The sequence below is a fragment of the Thunnus thynnus genome, chromosome 2 (assembly GCF_963924715.1).
Source record: "Thunnus thynnus chromosome 2, fThuThy2.1, whole genome shotgun sequence".
NCBI classification, from domain to species: domain Eukaryota; kingdom Metazoa; phylum Chordata; class Actinopteri; order Scombriformes; family Scombridae; genus Thunnus; species Thunnus thynnus.
In genome coordinates, this window is record NC_089518.1 from 27,906,145 (window position 1) to 27,920,696 (window position 14,552).

The 14,552-nt window shown below is 39.7% G+C and overlaps 1 protein-coding gene across 17 annotated transcripts in view; it reads left to right on the forward strand.

Moving 5' to 3' along the window:
* Positions 1-13,537, forward strand: part of gpat2 (glycerol-3-phosphate acyltransferase 2, mitochondrial) — a 142,897-nt gene extending 129,360 nt beyond the window's left edge. For 15 of the 17 annotated variants that reach the window (XM_067613925.1, XM_067614004.1, XM_067613917.1 and 12 more), the window contains 7 exons: positions 1,328-1,512; positions 2,120-2,197; positions 2,857-2,979; positions 8,923-9,043; positions 9,392-9,460; positions 9,857-9,912; positions 12,956-13,537. In XM_067613925.1, coding sequence (XP_067470026.1) covers positions 1,328-1,512; positions 2,120-2,197; positions 2,857-2,979; positions 8,923-9,043; positions 9,392-9,460; positions 9,857-9,912; positions 12,956-13,072 — 749 coding nt within the window. In that variant the 3' untranslated portion in view covers positions 13,073-13,537. Of the gene's footprint in view, positions 1-1,327; positions 1,513-2,119; positions 2,198-2,856; positions 2,980-4,444; positions 4,995-8,922; positions 9,044-9,391; positions 9,461-9,856; positions 9,913-12,955 lie in introns of those variants that run through there. The other 2 variants (XM_067614029.1, XM_067614037.1) reach the window with 2 other exon arrangements.
* The last annotated feature ends 1,015 nt before the right edge of the window (positions 13,538-14,552 follow it).

Consider the following 14,552-nt stretch of genomic DNA (forward strand, 5'->3'; position numbering starts at 1 on the left):
TTGTAGCTTCTTTGCAGCAACATCCATATCTGAGGCATCGTCAACTGTCATGGCTACAACTTTGTGTTCTATCAGAATCAGCTTTATTGGTTCTTAAATCATTTATATTTTACATATAAGGAAAATACACTTAATGCCTTTTATTAAATTCCTTCAAAGTCTTCACTACAAATATTACACGAGTCTGGACAGACATGGATGTAAACTGCAACTTGACCGGTTGGTGGAGGCATACAACCGCGAGTTGGTATTTCTAGTTTGTTGCCTAACCCTAACCCATGAATGATTCACCATAACCACAATCTTCCCCGAGCCTTAACCACACCATAGCTGCCATGTGCATATATTGCGGAAAGCGAAAATTATAAAACTGTTGGCATTAAATGTTATGCAGGGTTTTATCAACATTCGTGTCTGGGGAAAGTGTTGCCATAATACTGCACACATGAGTAATATATGGTAATCATCTGATGGCGGAAATCCCAGATCCTAATCCTCACTAAAGTCTTATATCAACTGAAGCCAAGAGCGATCCTTTAACTAAATTGTAGCAAAATGTGCACTGTCCCTTTTCTGGTTATCATGCTAACAGGCAGACCGTTTGAAACCACAGCCCTGTGTTAGCATTGTTGGTGGAGGTAAAAATAATCTGGTCTTTTGAAGTGTTTTGAAGTACAGGAAGCTGCTGGGCATGTGGAAAAAAGTCTGTTCGTGTATGATTCATCACTCCTGTATGACTTATTTTGGTTGTATAGGAAGTGAAGGTGGTTGGTGGTGGGCGGCGGGCTTTGTACTGCTGTAAGCGTCTGTGTAGTAGATTAATATATGGGTGCAAACCTCAACTGGTAAAAATAAGAAGTTGAAGTTAAAACGGCTCTATTAAGGCAGTGATATGTTGTTGTAATAATATAGCAAATCTATGGTCCATGTAATAAACACTAATGTAAGGACAATTAAACTCACATCTCCACCAGTCTATTAACTGTTCTTCACAATGCCAATCTGGATGTCTAGACATTCCCACCAGCACATACATGAAAGCAGGATAATAGGGAGATAGGATAGAGATAGAGACAAGACTTATGTAAATGGTGGAAATCTCTGATCCTGCTAATCAGGAAAATCTCATCAACTGTTCTGATCTATTAGCCAAAGACTGTGTCCAACATATTTCAAACAAATTGTAACATTTTGAGATATTTTGCCAAGAAATAGACTAAACGTTGCCTTTTTTAGATGCTCCCAATTGTCTGTTTTTGCACACTGTATAGTAAATGCACGCAGCAGCGGAACAAAAGACGTTAAGTGTGTGTGTTTTTGTCCTTAGCGTGCGCTGTCTCAGCCATGCTGTGTGAGGTGGCCGGCAGTGGTGTCAGCAGCAGGGTACGGAGTAACGGCGTTGAGGGAGAGGAGGTCAAAGGTGACATGGAGTTTGATGTGGTGCTCTGCCAGTCTGAGCTGACTGAGAGAACCCTGCAGCTCTGCCATCTCCTGCCTCCGGGCTTTATGCCAGTGAGTTTGAATTCATATCACACACACACACACCCAGTGTGTGTCTCATTCAATGGATGTTTAATGGAGCTGAACACCCATTCATCCTGCTCTGCTGCCTCTATCTCAGACAGAGAGAGGTTTTGAATTGTGTGTGTGTGTGTGTGTGTGTGTGTGTGTGTGTGTGTGTGTGTGTGTGTGTGTGTGTGTGTGTGTGTGTGTGTGTGTGTGTACTTTGTGTTTGTGTGTGGCTGTGTATGTACGTGCTCCATCAGACTGACTTCAAGGGCTCCGAATCTGAGCCAGAAAAACTATTCCTTTCTCTGTTTGCCCACCTTTCATTTCGGCAGCTGCTCTTTCTTGTCTCTTCTGCTTGCAGCTATGTTTCTCATCCTATTCCTCACCGAGAAATATTGTTCCTACTTTCACAACCCTGCCGGCCACCTCTCATTCTCCCTCTCAGATCTCAGCTACATCTCAACTACACACCTCATGCTCTCTGTCAGCTGTCTCCTTTTGCGCTTCTTGGATATGTGATGGGTTGAAGCTGTTTGTGCCTCTAACCCTGGCGTCTCTGTTGAGTTGACCCACTCACCGACTCTGTCTCTGTCTCTCTCTTTCTCTCCAGCCCTGTCAGTCGTCCCAGAGTTTTGCTCTGGATGCAGTTGACAGTCTGGTACGCTGTGGCATCCTGATCATGGAAGAAGTAAGATAAACATTTCTAGAAGTTGTATGCTCCGACACTACATAATTTAAAATAGTACAAGTTTTGAAAATATTGCCTCAAGTTCATTCAGTATTCAATAATTTAGAGGATCTGGTTGGCATTTTATCTACAGATATTTTTTTAAGTTAACTCCAGCTCTTCTTACTGTACTTTGGTTGAATTTAGTTTTATTACTTCTTATATACATGCGTGAAGGAGCACAATTGTGCCCAATTCAATGTCATTGTTAGCTCTCTCTCTCCCAATACTGATACATCAATTCATTCATCTTCTGATAAGGTAATCTGCAAGGTCACATGAGGACAGGGGTTGCTTTAGGACTAAGCATTGAGTTGACAGCCCACTGTGACTGAATGAATGTAACTGATGGCTGAAACACTGGATGTTTTAATGAAATGGACAAAGAAACTGTATTTAATGGGGATTGGTCATTTCAAGGCTGATACCTGATCCATTTGTGTTGTTTTCTCCATATCTGAATTTGATGTTAAGAATCATTGTGTTGAAGAACGTGTCACATTTTGTTTTGTATGAAACTGATTATACATTGGACACAAAATGCGCACATACAGAGATAGACGGTTTATCAAAGACTAATATCTAACATTGCTTGCGGTTTCACCTTCCACACTGTTTAGATTCCCAGGGACGTTCCTATCTGTGATTTCTGGAAGAGGGAAGGCGCTCTGACCTGGACCACCACCGATGACCCCTATCACAGCGACTCTGACTGTGAGGAGCAGGACCTGCGTTCCTACAAGGTACAGAAGAGCATCACTGAGCCCCTCTGGCTTCTTCACATGCCTCAAAGAGACACCAGAGGTCATATGAAGGAAAAATGTTCCACGCTGGCCCGGCCTACAGAAGATGGCACCCTAAGTGACGTGCCTACAGGGCATATACAAAAATACCAGAAACACCACATGAAAAAGAACTTTGAAGTAACTTCATCTCCATTACAAAAGCACCTAACACAGATGAGTCATGTAACTTGAATGCCAATTAGCAGTATGTGTCAGCTTAAAAGAAGCCTGACTGTCATGACTATCATGTGATTTTTCAAAGCAACACGAGACAGCTAACCAATTTCCTAAGGGGCCAAACATCGCAGGTGCATCAGTCACAAACTCTGTAATGTGACTTAGAGGTGACAGCTTCAAACAAACAAACTACATCAAAAAAGAGCAACAGTGGTCACAAATCAAAGCACACTGACGCAGATAGACATTCACCTATATCATCCTCACTATTACACATCATGAATCAAACACTTTTTTTTTTCTCTTTTTCAACATATAAAAATACAATAAAAACCAATTTTCATTTATTATTTAAAGGTACCCTGAGGAGTTTTACTGTAAACAAACTGTTCTTTATATCAGCGTTTCTAATTAAAACATTTTGTGTCCTAAAGGTTTAACAGCAATTCTTGCCTCAGAAAACCTTTTCAAAGCCTTAGATGCAGTGAAGCTGTGTCAGTGTTCATTTCAGTTTGAGGTCTTCTTCTGTGTTCTTACTTGAGTTATAAAGAAAAAAGAGACGTAGTCCACATCACTGAATATTGTAAGCTCACAAAAAATATTTAATGATGAAACATTTTGACCCTCAAAATATTCCTCAAGCCTGTTTCCACTTGATATATGGTGTATAGGCTACAGCCTGTTGTAGGTAATGTATGTACATAGTAGATTGCTTTGGGATGATGGGTGTATTTTCGTATCTCCTAGTTTTACGCGGAGCTGTCTTTTTTTTCTGTGTGTATAGAGCTTTTTCTTCATATGGATGTTCGTCTGATGAAGACCAAGAAGCTGGAAACACTGCATCATTAAAAACCTTGTGGGAGTTTGCAATATTCATTGTGCGGACTACCTCTCTTTTTCATTTAGTATGCTACTTTTGTCTTTTCACCTGTACCCAGCTGGGGATGGATGCGCACACTATCCATCTTCCTAGCCTGCTTGAAGATACAGCCATTATTTGAGACCCTGTTTTTATCAGAGGATGTAAGGAGTATTGTAACTAGCAACAGTTGAAATATACAGAATACATCTAAATTGGTTTATATGGCTATCTGTGCTACAAGCAAGTACATTTCACTTACAAATCTAGTGAAAACAATGCCTCCAGGTTTGAATAAAATCCTTTCTTCGACTTTAGCGTTATCCACTAAGTAAGAGTCTCACCAATATTTATACTGCTTGTCTCTTTTTGCTTTTCTCCATTCAGTGCTCTTACTCCTCTTTCTCTGCCGCCTCTGCTCTGCCGCCCTCAGCTCAGGTGCAGGACGAGATCAGCAGAACACCTCCATACCGACCATGAAAAATATTCCCCTACCTCTTCCTCTACTGACTTTTGTCAGTTCGTCCAGCTACAATCGCCCTCTGGTCTCACAAAGCAGGCTTTCAGTGATCCAGGATAAGTTTCCATAGTAACTCATTCTCTCGAACAAGCCTCGTCCTGTGCAGGCCTAAAGTTTTATGTCCAAACATCTGAACTTTACAGCTTCGTTTTGTTCACTGACATGTAGAGAGGCACTTACATTTCTATTTGGTTTATTTGTTTACATTAAGGTATTAATTTATACGGCTTACATACAGTAATTTCCTCAAGTGGCAGTCCTCTACTAGTACCAGCAGCCACCTTAATTAATTAAATCATGTATTTATGTAATAGGTCGGATACATACATTAAAATTTTAGTTCATGACATGCAGCTTAAAATAACTGAGCAGAGCAATGAACTGCTGAAAAATAAATGCTCTCTTATGGACAAATGATGTTATGGTGTCACTAATGGCATTTTTAAACTTTCAACATACAGTATCTTTGGCATTTCTTTGTTGCCATTACTTACTTATTGGCTGATGCATACACTAATATCAATTTATCTGATCGGCTAATATTGGCCGACAATATTTTTACTTGTTACAATGTTCTTTTGGAGCCACTTACTTGTTTCATAATTCTGCTTAATGGGCTTATCTAACTATTATGCTGCAGGCATAAGTGGATCTCAGCACATTTTATCCACTTGCACATTCAATCTATCAGTAATCATTTTGGCTGAACCGCAGGGACCAGCCCTAGAAATTGAATTGTCCTCGACTAGCTGAGTCACTGACTGAGAGATGAAGTTGTACTATTGGTCAGACAGCCAAGTGATGGAGCGTGAGCACAAAAATAATAAAGCCCCGAAATAAGTTTTAAAAACACATATTTATAAACTGAAGCGTCTCACACGGAGGCTCCGACGCTGAGAACACCAACCTGCAGAAGATCCACAGACACAGTCGTGTTTGACATGCGCGAACTAGTAAACAGGTTGCTGCAGGACTGTTAATCAGTGTTAGAAGAAGTATTCAGGTCCTTTATTTAAGTAAAAGTACTAATACAGCAATGTAAAAATACTCCATTTCAAGTGCATTAAAAAATCCTACTTAAGTATTACCAGCAAAATGTAGTTAAAGTATTGCAGTAAAAGTATTGGTTTGGTCCCTCTGACTGATATATTATTATATAAGACATCATTAGATCATTAATACTGAAGCATCAGTGTGTAAGCAGCATGTTACTGTTGTAGCTGCTGGAGGTGGAGCTAGTTTGAACTACTTTATATACAGTTAGATAGTTTAGTCCTGTGGTTCCCAACCTAGGGGTCAGGCCCCTTCAAAGGGTCACCAGATTAATTGGAGGGGTCATGAGATGATTAATGGGAGAGGAAGGAAGAAAAAACAAAGTCCTGATACACAAATCTGTTCAGATTTTGGACTTTTTCTGAAACCATGTGAGAAGTTTAGAGGGAAAAATCACTAGTTGGTGGAGCTGTTAACAACTCATAGACATCTGAAATGTGACTTCGACTACACACTGCTTTTTGTAAGACGTCAAAAGCCAAAAAGGTTGGAAACCACTGGTTTCATCTTTAACAGTGTGTTGCATTTTAAAAGCTTGTTATATTATCCATTGTGTCAAATCTTCATCTGAAAAGTAACTAAAGCTGTCAAATAAATGTAGTGGAGTAGAAAGTACAATATTTCCCTCTGAAATGTAGTGGACTCGAAGTACACTACTGTTAATATGTCACTTTATTAAGTATTAATATTTTTTCAGGCAAGAAAGTAACCATTTAGATTCCCAATGTTTGATCAGTTTATCCAAATAACGCCTGTTTGTGTCGTGTGACATTTACATGAGAAGAGGATCTGTGCGCCATCGTACTGTTAACTTGTGCAAGTTACATGCATCTAGTATCAAAATAAAGCACTTCTGTGTTCATAGTGAATAAAATAAAAGCAATATAACTACATGAAACACACTGCATTGGGGTCATTTACACTCTGCATTAATGATTTACACTCTGCATTAATGAATAGTTACCGCATTAAAACTATTTTTTGCATTGTTGGTAAGTGAAATAATATATAAAACATATAAAAAATAGCTTAAATCTTAACTCAGCCCTTGTTACAACAGCACCATATGGTCTACAACTACTGTATGAAAAGTGCTGTACAAATAAATAAACTTACATAAAAACAAACATCTTAAAGACGCTGTGATGTCGATGTCTGATAACAATTTAATTAAAAGCCCTCTAGCGTTTCATACGCGGTTCAGCCATATTCTAGGTTTTGACCTCATCTTGTTTCCAAACAGCCTCTCTGGCTGTATTGGTTGTAATGTGTTTTACTAACAACTATCGTTCCGACTGCTCTCTCTTCTCTCTCTGCCATATCGGCTTTGAAGTTCTGCTGTATATTGATGATTTTAAGTGCTGTACATTGACATAACGATTGTTTAAACACAGACTGTATTATCCTTGTCGATTAAATGGTGACTGCTCATTGAAAAATTGGATGAGCTCCACTCAAAGTGTCAGGCTCAGTGAGATATCACTTTGTTATGACATCTTGAGACGTATTTTTAAGCACACTTACACACTCACACACAACAGAAAAACAAAATGAGGGTCGCTGAGCAATGGTTCGACAAGTTTGCTATACTCAGATGAGTTGATATGTGGAGGTTAAACCTTCAACCTATAATATCTGCTGCAGACTATTCAGTATTCTGTACCAATATGAGCATCAATCCTAATAACATTTTATATCGGTCTTGTATGGTTGTGCGATGAGGATCACAAAGAATAGAAGGCAATTTTAGAGGACCAGCTGCACTCTACAATATAAACTCTGCTCCCATATATTTCCATATTACATGATTATAATGGTCCCTATATACACTGTTTAACTATTTATGAAGGGCTCTCTCAAACCCCCAGCTCCTTTGCCTCCATAATTACCAGATGTAACCATTAACTCTTTATCTTTATCGTGAATGTTCAAATACATATTTGCAGAGCAGAAGTAGATTTCCAGCTTCTGAATGCCTGAAATAGGTGTAGACTTTCCTTGTTGAATAATGTCCAATATATGTTATATATATTGTCATTGTTTAGTCAAGATCCTTTAGTTCCAGTTAAGAAAAATCTTGTAATGTTGCAGCATACTAATACATTCTAGACAATATTGTGCTTCCTACAGTTTGGATAAGGCCCTTTACTGTGTAAACATCACAATGCCCTCATGCACAAAGCCATAAAGAAATGGTTTTCTGAGTTTGGTGTGGAAGAATTTAACTGGCCTGCAAAGAGCCGTATCCCCATTCATCACCTTTGGGATGAACTGGAACACCAACTGTGGGACAGACCTTGTCGCCTGCTCACATCAGCAACACTAACATGCTTACAGTGATAATTCTAGCATGATGATGTTTAGCAGGTTTGTTTATTATGTGGATGCTAACATTTTCAGTAGACATTTAGATATGTTACAGCATAAGTGAAAAGTGGTTCAAGAGGAAAAGCTAGAGGATCACCAAAGTTGTTAAACCTGATCTTCTAGGAACCATGAATATCTGTTATAAATATAATGGCAATTCATCAAATAGTTGCTGAGATATTTCACTCTGAACCACAACTGTCAACCTCATGGTGACACTAGAGGACAAGTCAGGGGATCAACAAAGTCAGTAGGATTTCATTCTCCAGGGGCCACGAATGTTTGTATATAATTTCTTAGCAATCCATCTAATAGATGAGGTATTTCAATCTGGAGCAGACCGACTGACAGACTGACACTGACATCCCTAGAGCTGTGCCACAAGCATGGCTAAAAATTTAATGATTTATCTGAAAGCAAATGTTTTTTTTGTTTTTTTTTTAATTTATTTGTTTGACAGGGACAATGCTCATTAATCAACAGTGGAATAAAGAGCCGTAAATGAGCCAGATTTACCCTAAAACACTTACTTCCATCTGTTGTCGCTGGCCAGATGTTGAACAAGGCAACCTAAAATTAGAATATAATGACATAAAATTCATGCTACACAACATAATTACTCTGCACAGACTGAAAACAGCACACATCCACCAAACAATGTCGCAACACAATAAAGAACAGTTAAAAACAACACTTAGTAAGAAAGTTAAGTTAAACAAAAATACAAAAGTTATTTTGCTAGGGTTAAAGAAAAACTTTTAAGTATTGTACTTCTGTATTCTGCAGCTGTATCTTTTTCAGGGGCCTGACAGAACTGACTTTTCACTATCTGCTCACTGTAGCAGAAAATTCTCTTTTGTTCCTGGATTCTTCCCCAAATCCTTATCCTGCCCTTCCTGACCACTTCTGCTTCCACCTCACCTAGATAAGCCAACCAAGTCAGTGCCCGGAGATGCTCTTCTTCCTCTGCAGTATGCTAGCTGGACATCTGAGGGCGCTGTGCTGGACCACCTCAGGACTGGATCTCCTACACACACCTCTGCCAGGTGTGTGTATGTTTGAGGGACAGTGCTCCTCATCGATCTACTCGTAACAGTCAAAACTTGGTTTTCGCTTAGAAATGATCACATTTTTATTTGATGCCATTGCGTTTAGTCTTAATTTAGTTTTTAAAAGCAAGCAACCAGAATAGCTCTTGCATGCATGCCACATTAAGTCAAAATGAATGATGATGGTGCTCTTCATGTATTCGATATCCTGCCCACCAGTCATAAATATATATTATGTTAGGATTTCACTGAGCCATGCAGAATCTGTATATTATCTTGGTAGACTGTCCTCCCTTTCCTTTGAGCAGAATAATCGGCTCTATTTTCATGTCTTTCCTCTTGCAGAAGCAGAGTTTATGGCTCAGATACACTTCCATCTTTGTGACGCAGCAAATAAGAAGAAACAGCACTATGGTGAGCCCGGCCTGACATCCCCCTCCTAAAAACACACATACACACACTCAAACACAGAAAGATCTTCAGGTTCTTTGTGCTGTAACTTTAAAAGCTTGTCACCTTGCCTTTTTCCCACTGATTCAGTGTGTTGTAACAATTCAGCAGAGAGCGGAGAAGAAAGGCCGAGCAGCTTCCTCTCTCACATCACATGCTCTCTTCTCTTCTTAAAAAAAAAAAAAAAACATATAAGACAATCAGAAACTACCCAAATGACACCCCTCAATAACACACAGTATAAAAATTCCATCAGTCCCACTGGTAATGGCTTTGTTCTGTTATCCCGACCTGGTTTTTCTATATTGGATATCTGTCTATTCTTTTGATTCATGTGTGCCTTTGTGCCGTATCTCACAGAAAGCTGCTCAGAGGAGGCTGCACACACTGCAGTTAGAACACTAATAGACCTCGGGGTGAGTGACAGCCTATGTGTGTGTGTGTGTGTGTGTGTGTGTGTCTAAATCTGTCTGTCTGCGGAGACTTAGTGCTCGACTCAGTACTGAAAGTTTAGGCGCAGTCCAACTCCAAAAAGTTCGGTTCTAACATTAGTCTCGTCCCAGGTGAGCCCGAGTTCAACTCAAGTCCTAAAATCGCTAATAATTGTTAATTGCTGGCAGCGATTTTCAGCAATAATTTCTGAGCTCAGCGTGAACAGGAATCCAAACCGATCTCACTGCCATAAGAGAGAAACTCAGCCTGACTTGAGCCAGCCATATCCAATCATGTTTGAGGAAGAAATGTCAGTCTATAAATAGAATTTATTGGACCAAGAGCACAAGTCGTTTAAAATCAGAAAGTAAAAAAAGTAGAACAGGCAACACTTCGTCTTAGTCTCCTAACTGTGGCAAAGTGATTTACATGTCACTCTCTGCTCTTTAAAGGCAGAGTCAGCAATTCTAATCCAGTACACTTTTTGTTAAATTCAGTGAATATCTCCTCACAGTCTGCTAGCTGTCTGCTCTGTGTGTGCGCTGAAAGAAAATCCGGGGTCCATACACAGCACTGGTTCTGTAAATGATCATGTAAACACAGCGGCTCAGAGCGAGCTACACAACACTCCTCCGGCCAATCAGCAACAGGGGGCATTTATGCTTGGGCACAGGACAGGGGGGAGTCATCAGAGCAGGTGTCTGTGTGAGGACATGACAGTCTCCCGTCTCCAGCACCTGTTGAATATGAGGGAGGGCTGGCGAATTGGAGAGAGAGAGAGGTTGTGGCCAATTCACATAGAAAGTGTTTTCTCACAGAACAGATACGCTTCCATTGTATTAAATGTGTCAATTTACACTGAATCCGAGATAGTCTCACAGAGACCGCCCACTTTTTTTTATGCTCCGAGTCTGTTTCTGAAGTGTTTAGTGACGCATAATCTGATCAGGCAGCTGTTTAAATCACATAAACATCTTGCTGTATATGTGTTTTCAACTTATTAAACTTATCAATGAATCAATAAGTACAAACACAGTCGATTTCTTCCCGTGGAGTCGACATGCAAACTACTTTGGTTCAGTAAATTTCAGCTGTCAGTCAGACGGCTGCTCCTGTGGACAGAGACGCTGAACACAGGTCGAGTGAGAAGTTGGGGAGGCTGCAGAGAGGCGTGTGGATGAACTGTTGTGCTCACATGAGACAATTTTTTTTCCTGCTCCTGATAATGTGTGAGAGGAAAAGAAGTGTCTCTACAGGTGATGCATTGTCTGGATCTCACCATATTTCTCCTACGGTCGTTGCTTTGGCAATGTGTGTCCATAAATTTGGGGGGCAGAGCCTCTGAAGGAGCAAGGGAGGGGTGTATTTGTTTGGGTGTTTAGTGCAAATATCAACAATCTTCCTCCAGAATGACCGACTTCACCTTTAAAGAAGATTACTGCTGTCGTATGGACATAGAATCCAATTTCTTTTTTCTATATGTAGTTTACACTTTTTCCCATTTTGTTAAATAAGTTAAGTTTGATTTTTAAAACATGTATAAATTATCTGTAATAAACTTTTACTTCAAATTCTTATAATTACATCTACTCCTTCTCCCTCACTGACGACTCCAGAATCTACAAATATGCAAATGTGTTTAATTTCAAAAGTTTAATTGCTGGAGACGAGATGTCTCCTTCTTTCATTCTCAGTGTTTGTGCACTGGAGGCCTCAACTTCCCACATCACGATTGGCTCCAAACTAGTAGTGATGTCACAAAAACATGCTTGATACACACATTAAACTCACTTTTAAGGTGAGCACAGAGAAACAGCCTTCTGGTGTCAAACTCTGCACATATATATCATTCTGCACAGTAAAGCTCAAACATCCAACTGAAGGAACAAGAAGAAAAGCCCATTTTTGAGACTTTAAGTAAAGGATCTGAACGCTTCGTCCCCTGGTGGTTTGAACTGATTGTAAAGCAACATATTTTTGAGGATTCCTCAGTGACAGACTTTAATTTCTTCCTTTGGCTTGTAAGGTGACCTGATATGGGAAAAAAAATCACTCGGGCACAATGAACCGAAGATTAAACAGAAACTTCGACGAGACCAGATAAAGGGTTCATATTTATTGTGACGGATTATCAGGCTGCAGCAATTTTCAAGTCTTTTTGTACAAGCTGTTTTTCTTACAGTGCAAGAAGAAAGGAAACAAATGTTTTGTCTTGCAGATAGGAATATTAGTCTCTTTTATCTCCATCTGTACTGACTCTGCAAACAACTGCAGGGAATAATGAATAGTAGAGGGGCAACCTAGCCGAATGCCACCTTTCTTTTTCTTTCTATCTTCAGAAAGAACAAGAAAGGGAGGGAGGAGGAGAGGGACGTTCACTCAAAAGTTTAATGCAATCTTTTTAACCATAAATATATGAATCAGCGTTAAAGCACACATTCCCTACTCTCACAATCTACCACTCAGCCTTTCAGCTTAGTAAAGTAGACAGTCTCTGCACCCATCAGTCTCTTCTGTCAGTCTGTGGGTTGGGAATCGCTGCCTTTTAAAAATAGAGCATCATTGGCCTATATATCTGCAAAGATCTCACAAAGCAATAATTAACTTTCTTATCAAGGTTATCCGTCAGAAATGGTTGTTATCTTGCTTGTCTTCAGGACTTGACAAATAATTCTACCCCCTAATGTCAAGATGTCTTGGTTTTTACAGGCCAAATCAGAGGGGAAATTTATGCAGTCGTTAAATAAAAGAAAGGACAATACAGGCTGAAGTTTTTCATTTCACCTCAGTACTTCAGGCCTTGTTGTGTGAATAACTGGCTCAGTTTTATCTGTTTCTTTAGCTTTGTTTTTCTTTTCTGAAGTGTTTTGAAAGGTCTTGTTCTTTATCTCTTTTATTACTTCAGCGTATTTGGCCTTGTGCTAAAAGCGCACCACTAAAGATAAGAAAAGCGTGGCAATGTACAAATAAAAGTACTGAATAAAAAGCATTGTGGTCTTGACAGAGCCGTTTTTATGTTCACTTCAGGTCCTGTTGGAGGAGCAGCAGAAAGGAGGCGTCCTCCTCGGTGTCAGTCCTTTGTTCCAGTTGTCAGAAAACAGGAAGAAACTGCACCGCTTCATCTCACAGTACCTCTATAATTAAAGTGTTTAACTGAGCGTCGTGATTCAAGGCCTCAACGCTGCTTTTGTTATGTTACAGTCTGACCTCGTCCTCTGTTAGTGTCAGAGAAGCTCGCGTTCAGGTGCATGCTGAGCCAGGACGCTGGCGCCTTTAGGTTAATTGCATTTTGATTTTTCAGTGATGAGACATTGATTTTAAGTTTGTCTTTAGTAATAGCATTAGCATAAACCCGCAGGAGACGAGGATTATGAGGTCCCCGTAATCAGCTGTCAGGACTCACTGTAAGATGATGCTGTTCGGTGCAGCTCGTGTTTATATTGTAATGAAGGCTGCTGAAGTTTTGCTCGTAACCAGCAGCATGTTTTAGTTCTGCTTTTTTTGTAGTTTTTCACAAGTTGATTAGTTAAAAGTTGTCTGCTTGTTTCATCCTTATATTGATGCATACTTTGAGGAGCTTCATGAATAAAGACTTACAGTTTCTTCTTATAGGTATAATTTTTCTGAGCCACTCATCATTCTGGGTTATTCTCCTCCTAAATGTAGATGTTCCTCTGCTGAGTCAGACCTCAGGAGAGTCTACCTGTTCGACAAAGACCTTTTGACACTTGAGATGCAGACACAAATCGATGCCTCGCTGTGAACAGAAGCTTCTTCTGGCAAGCGTAATATTTTGGAGTTTACAGCCGCTTGTTTGTACAGTCAAGAGTCCGAGCAGCAGTTTTCCCCCTCAGTCCAGCATCAACCAGAGCTGATCAGCACTCATCGACCGCGAAACTCTACTGCCACCCAGTGCCAAACTGTGTGTACTGTTAAATCCTAAAAAAAAAAAAGCATTCACACAAAATTATTTCCCATCATGTAATTTTTGGAGGCAGCTGGTACTCAGGTGGTGGAGCAGGTTGGCTGTTAAATGTAGGATTAGTGGTTTGCTCTTCAGCTCCTCCTGTTTGTGTGTCTAATTATCATTCAGCAAGACACTAAACCCCAAATTACTCAGCATGTATGTGTTAAAGAAAAAAATGTAAGGTGCTCGGGATAAAAGCATCTGCCAAATGAATATAGAGGAACGCCTAATTTTGAATCTAATTGTTTTGCACATTGTCAAGCGACTCAAACATAATTAGCAGGTACAACACGTCACCTCATCACGCTGCTGCACAATATAGACGGCTCCATTTCGTGCAGAGATTTCTCTAAAGCTCATCTCTTTCAATGAAAAAAATTTGAGTTCAGCAGAAAGGAAAATGAAGCGAGCAGATACATGAATCAAATCCCAGACTGAAGTAATTATGAAGAATTTCTCTCAGGCAGTGAAAAGGACAAAATTTTGAAGACAGCATATTTTTTAATGTAATTAAATTCTCCCTTTTACTGGAGATGTGCTTTCGTTTTTTTTATGAGAAAGGGGCTGTTTGAAAGTTAGCAGAGAGGTTTTGTATACATTTTATCATCCTGAATATTAAACATAATCAGAAACTTTCATAGTTTCTATATATTACTA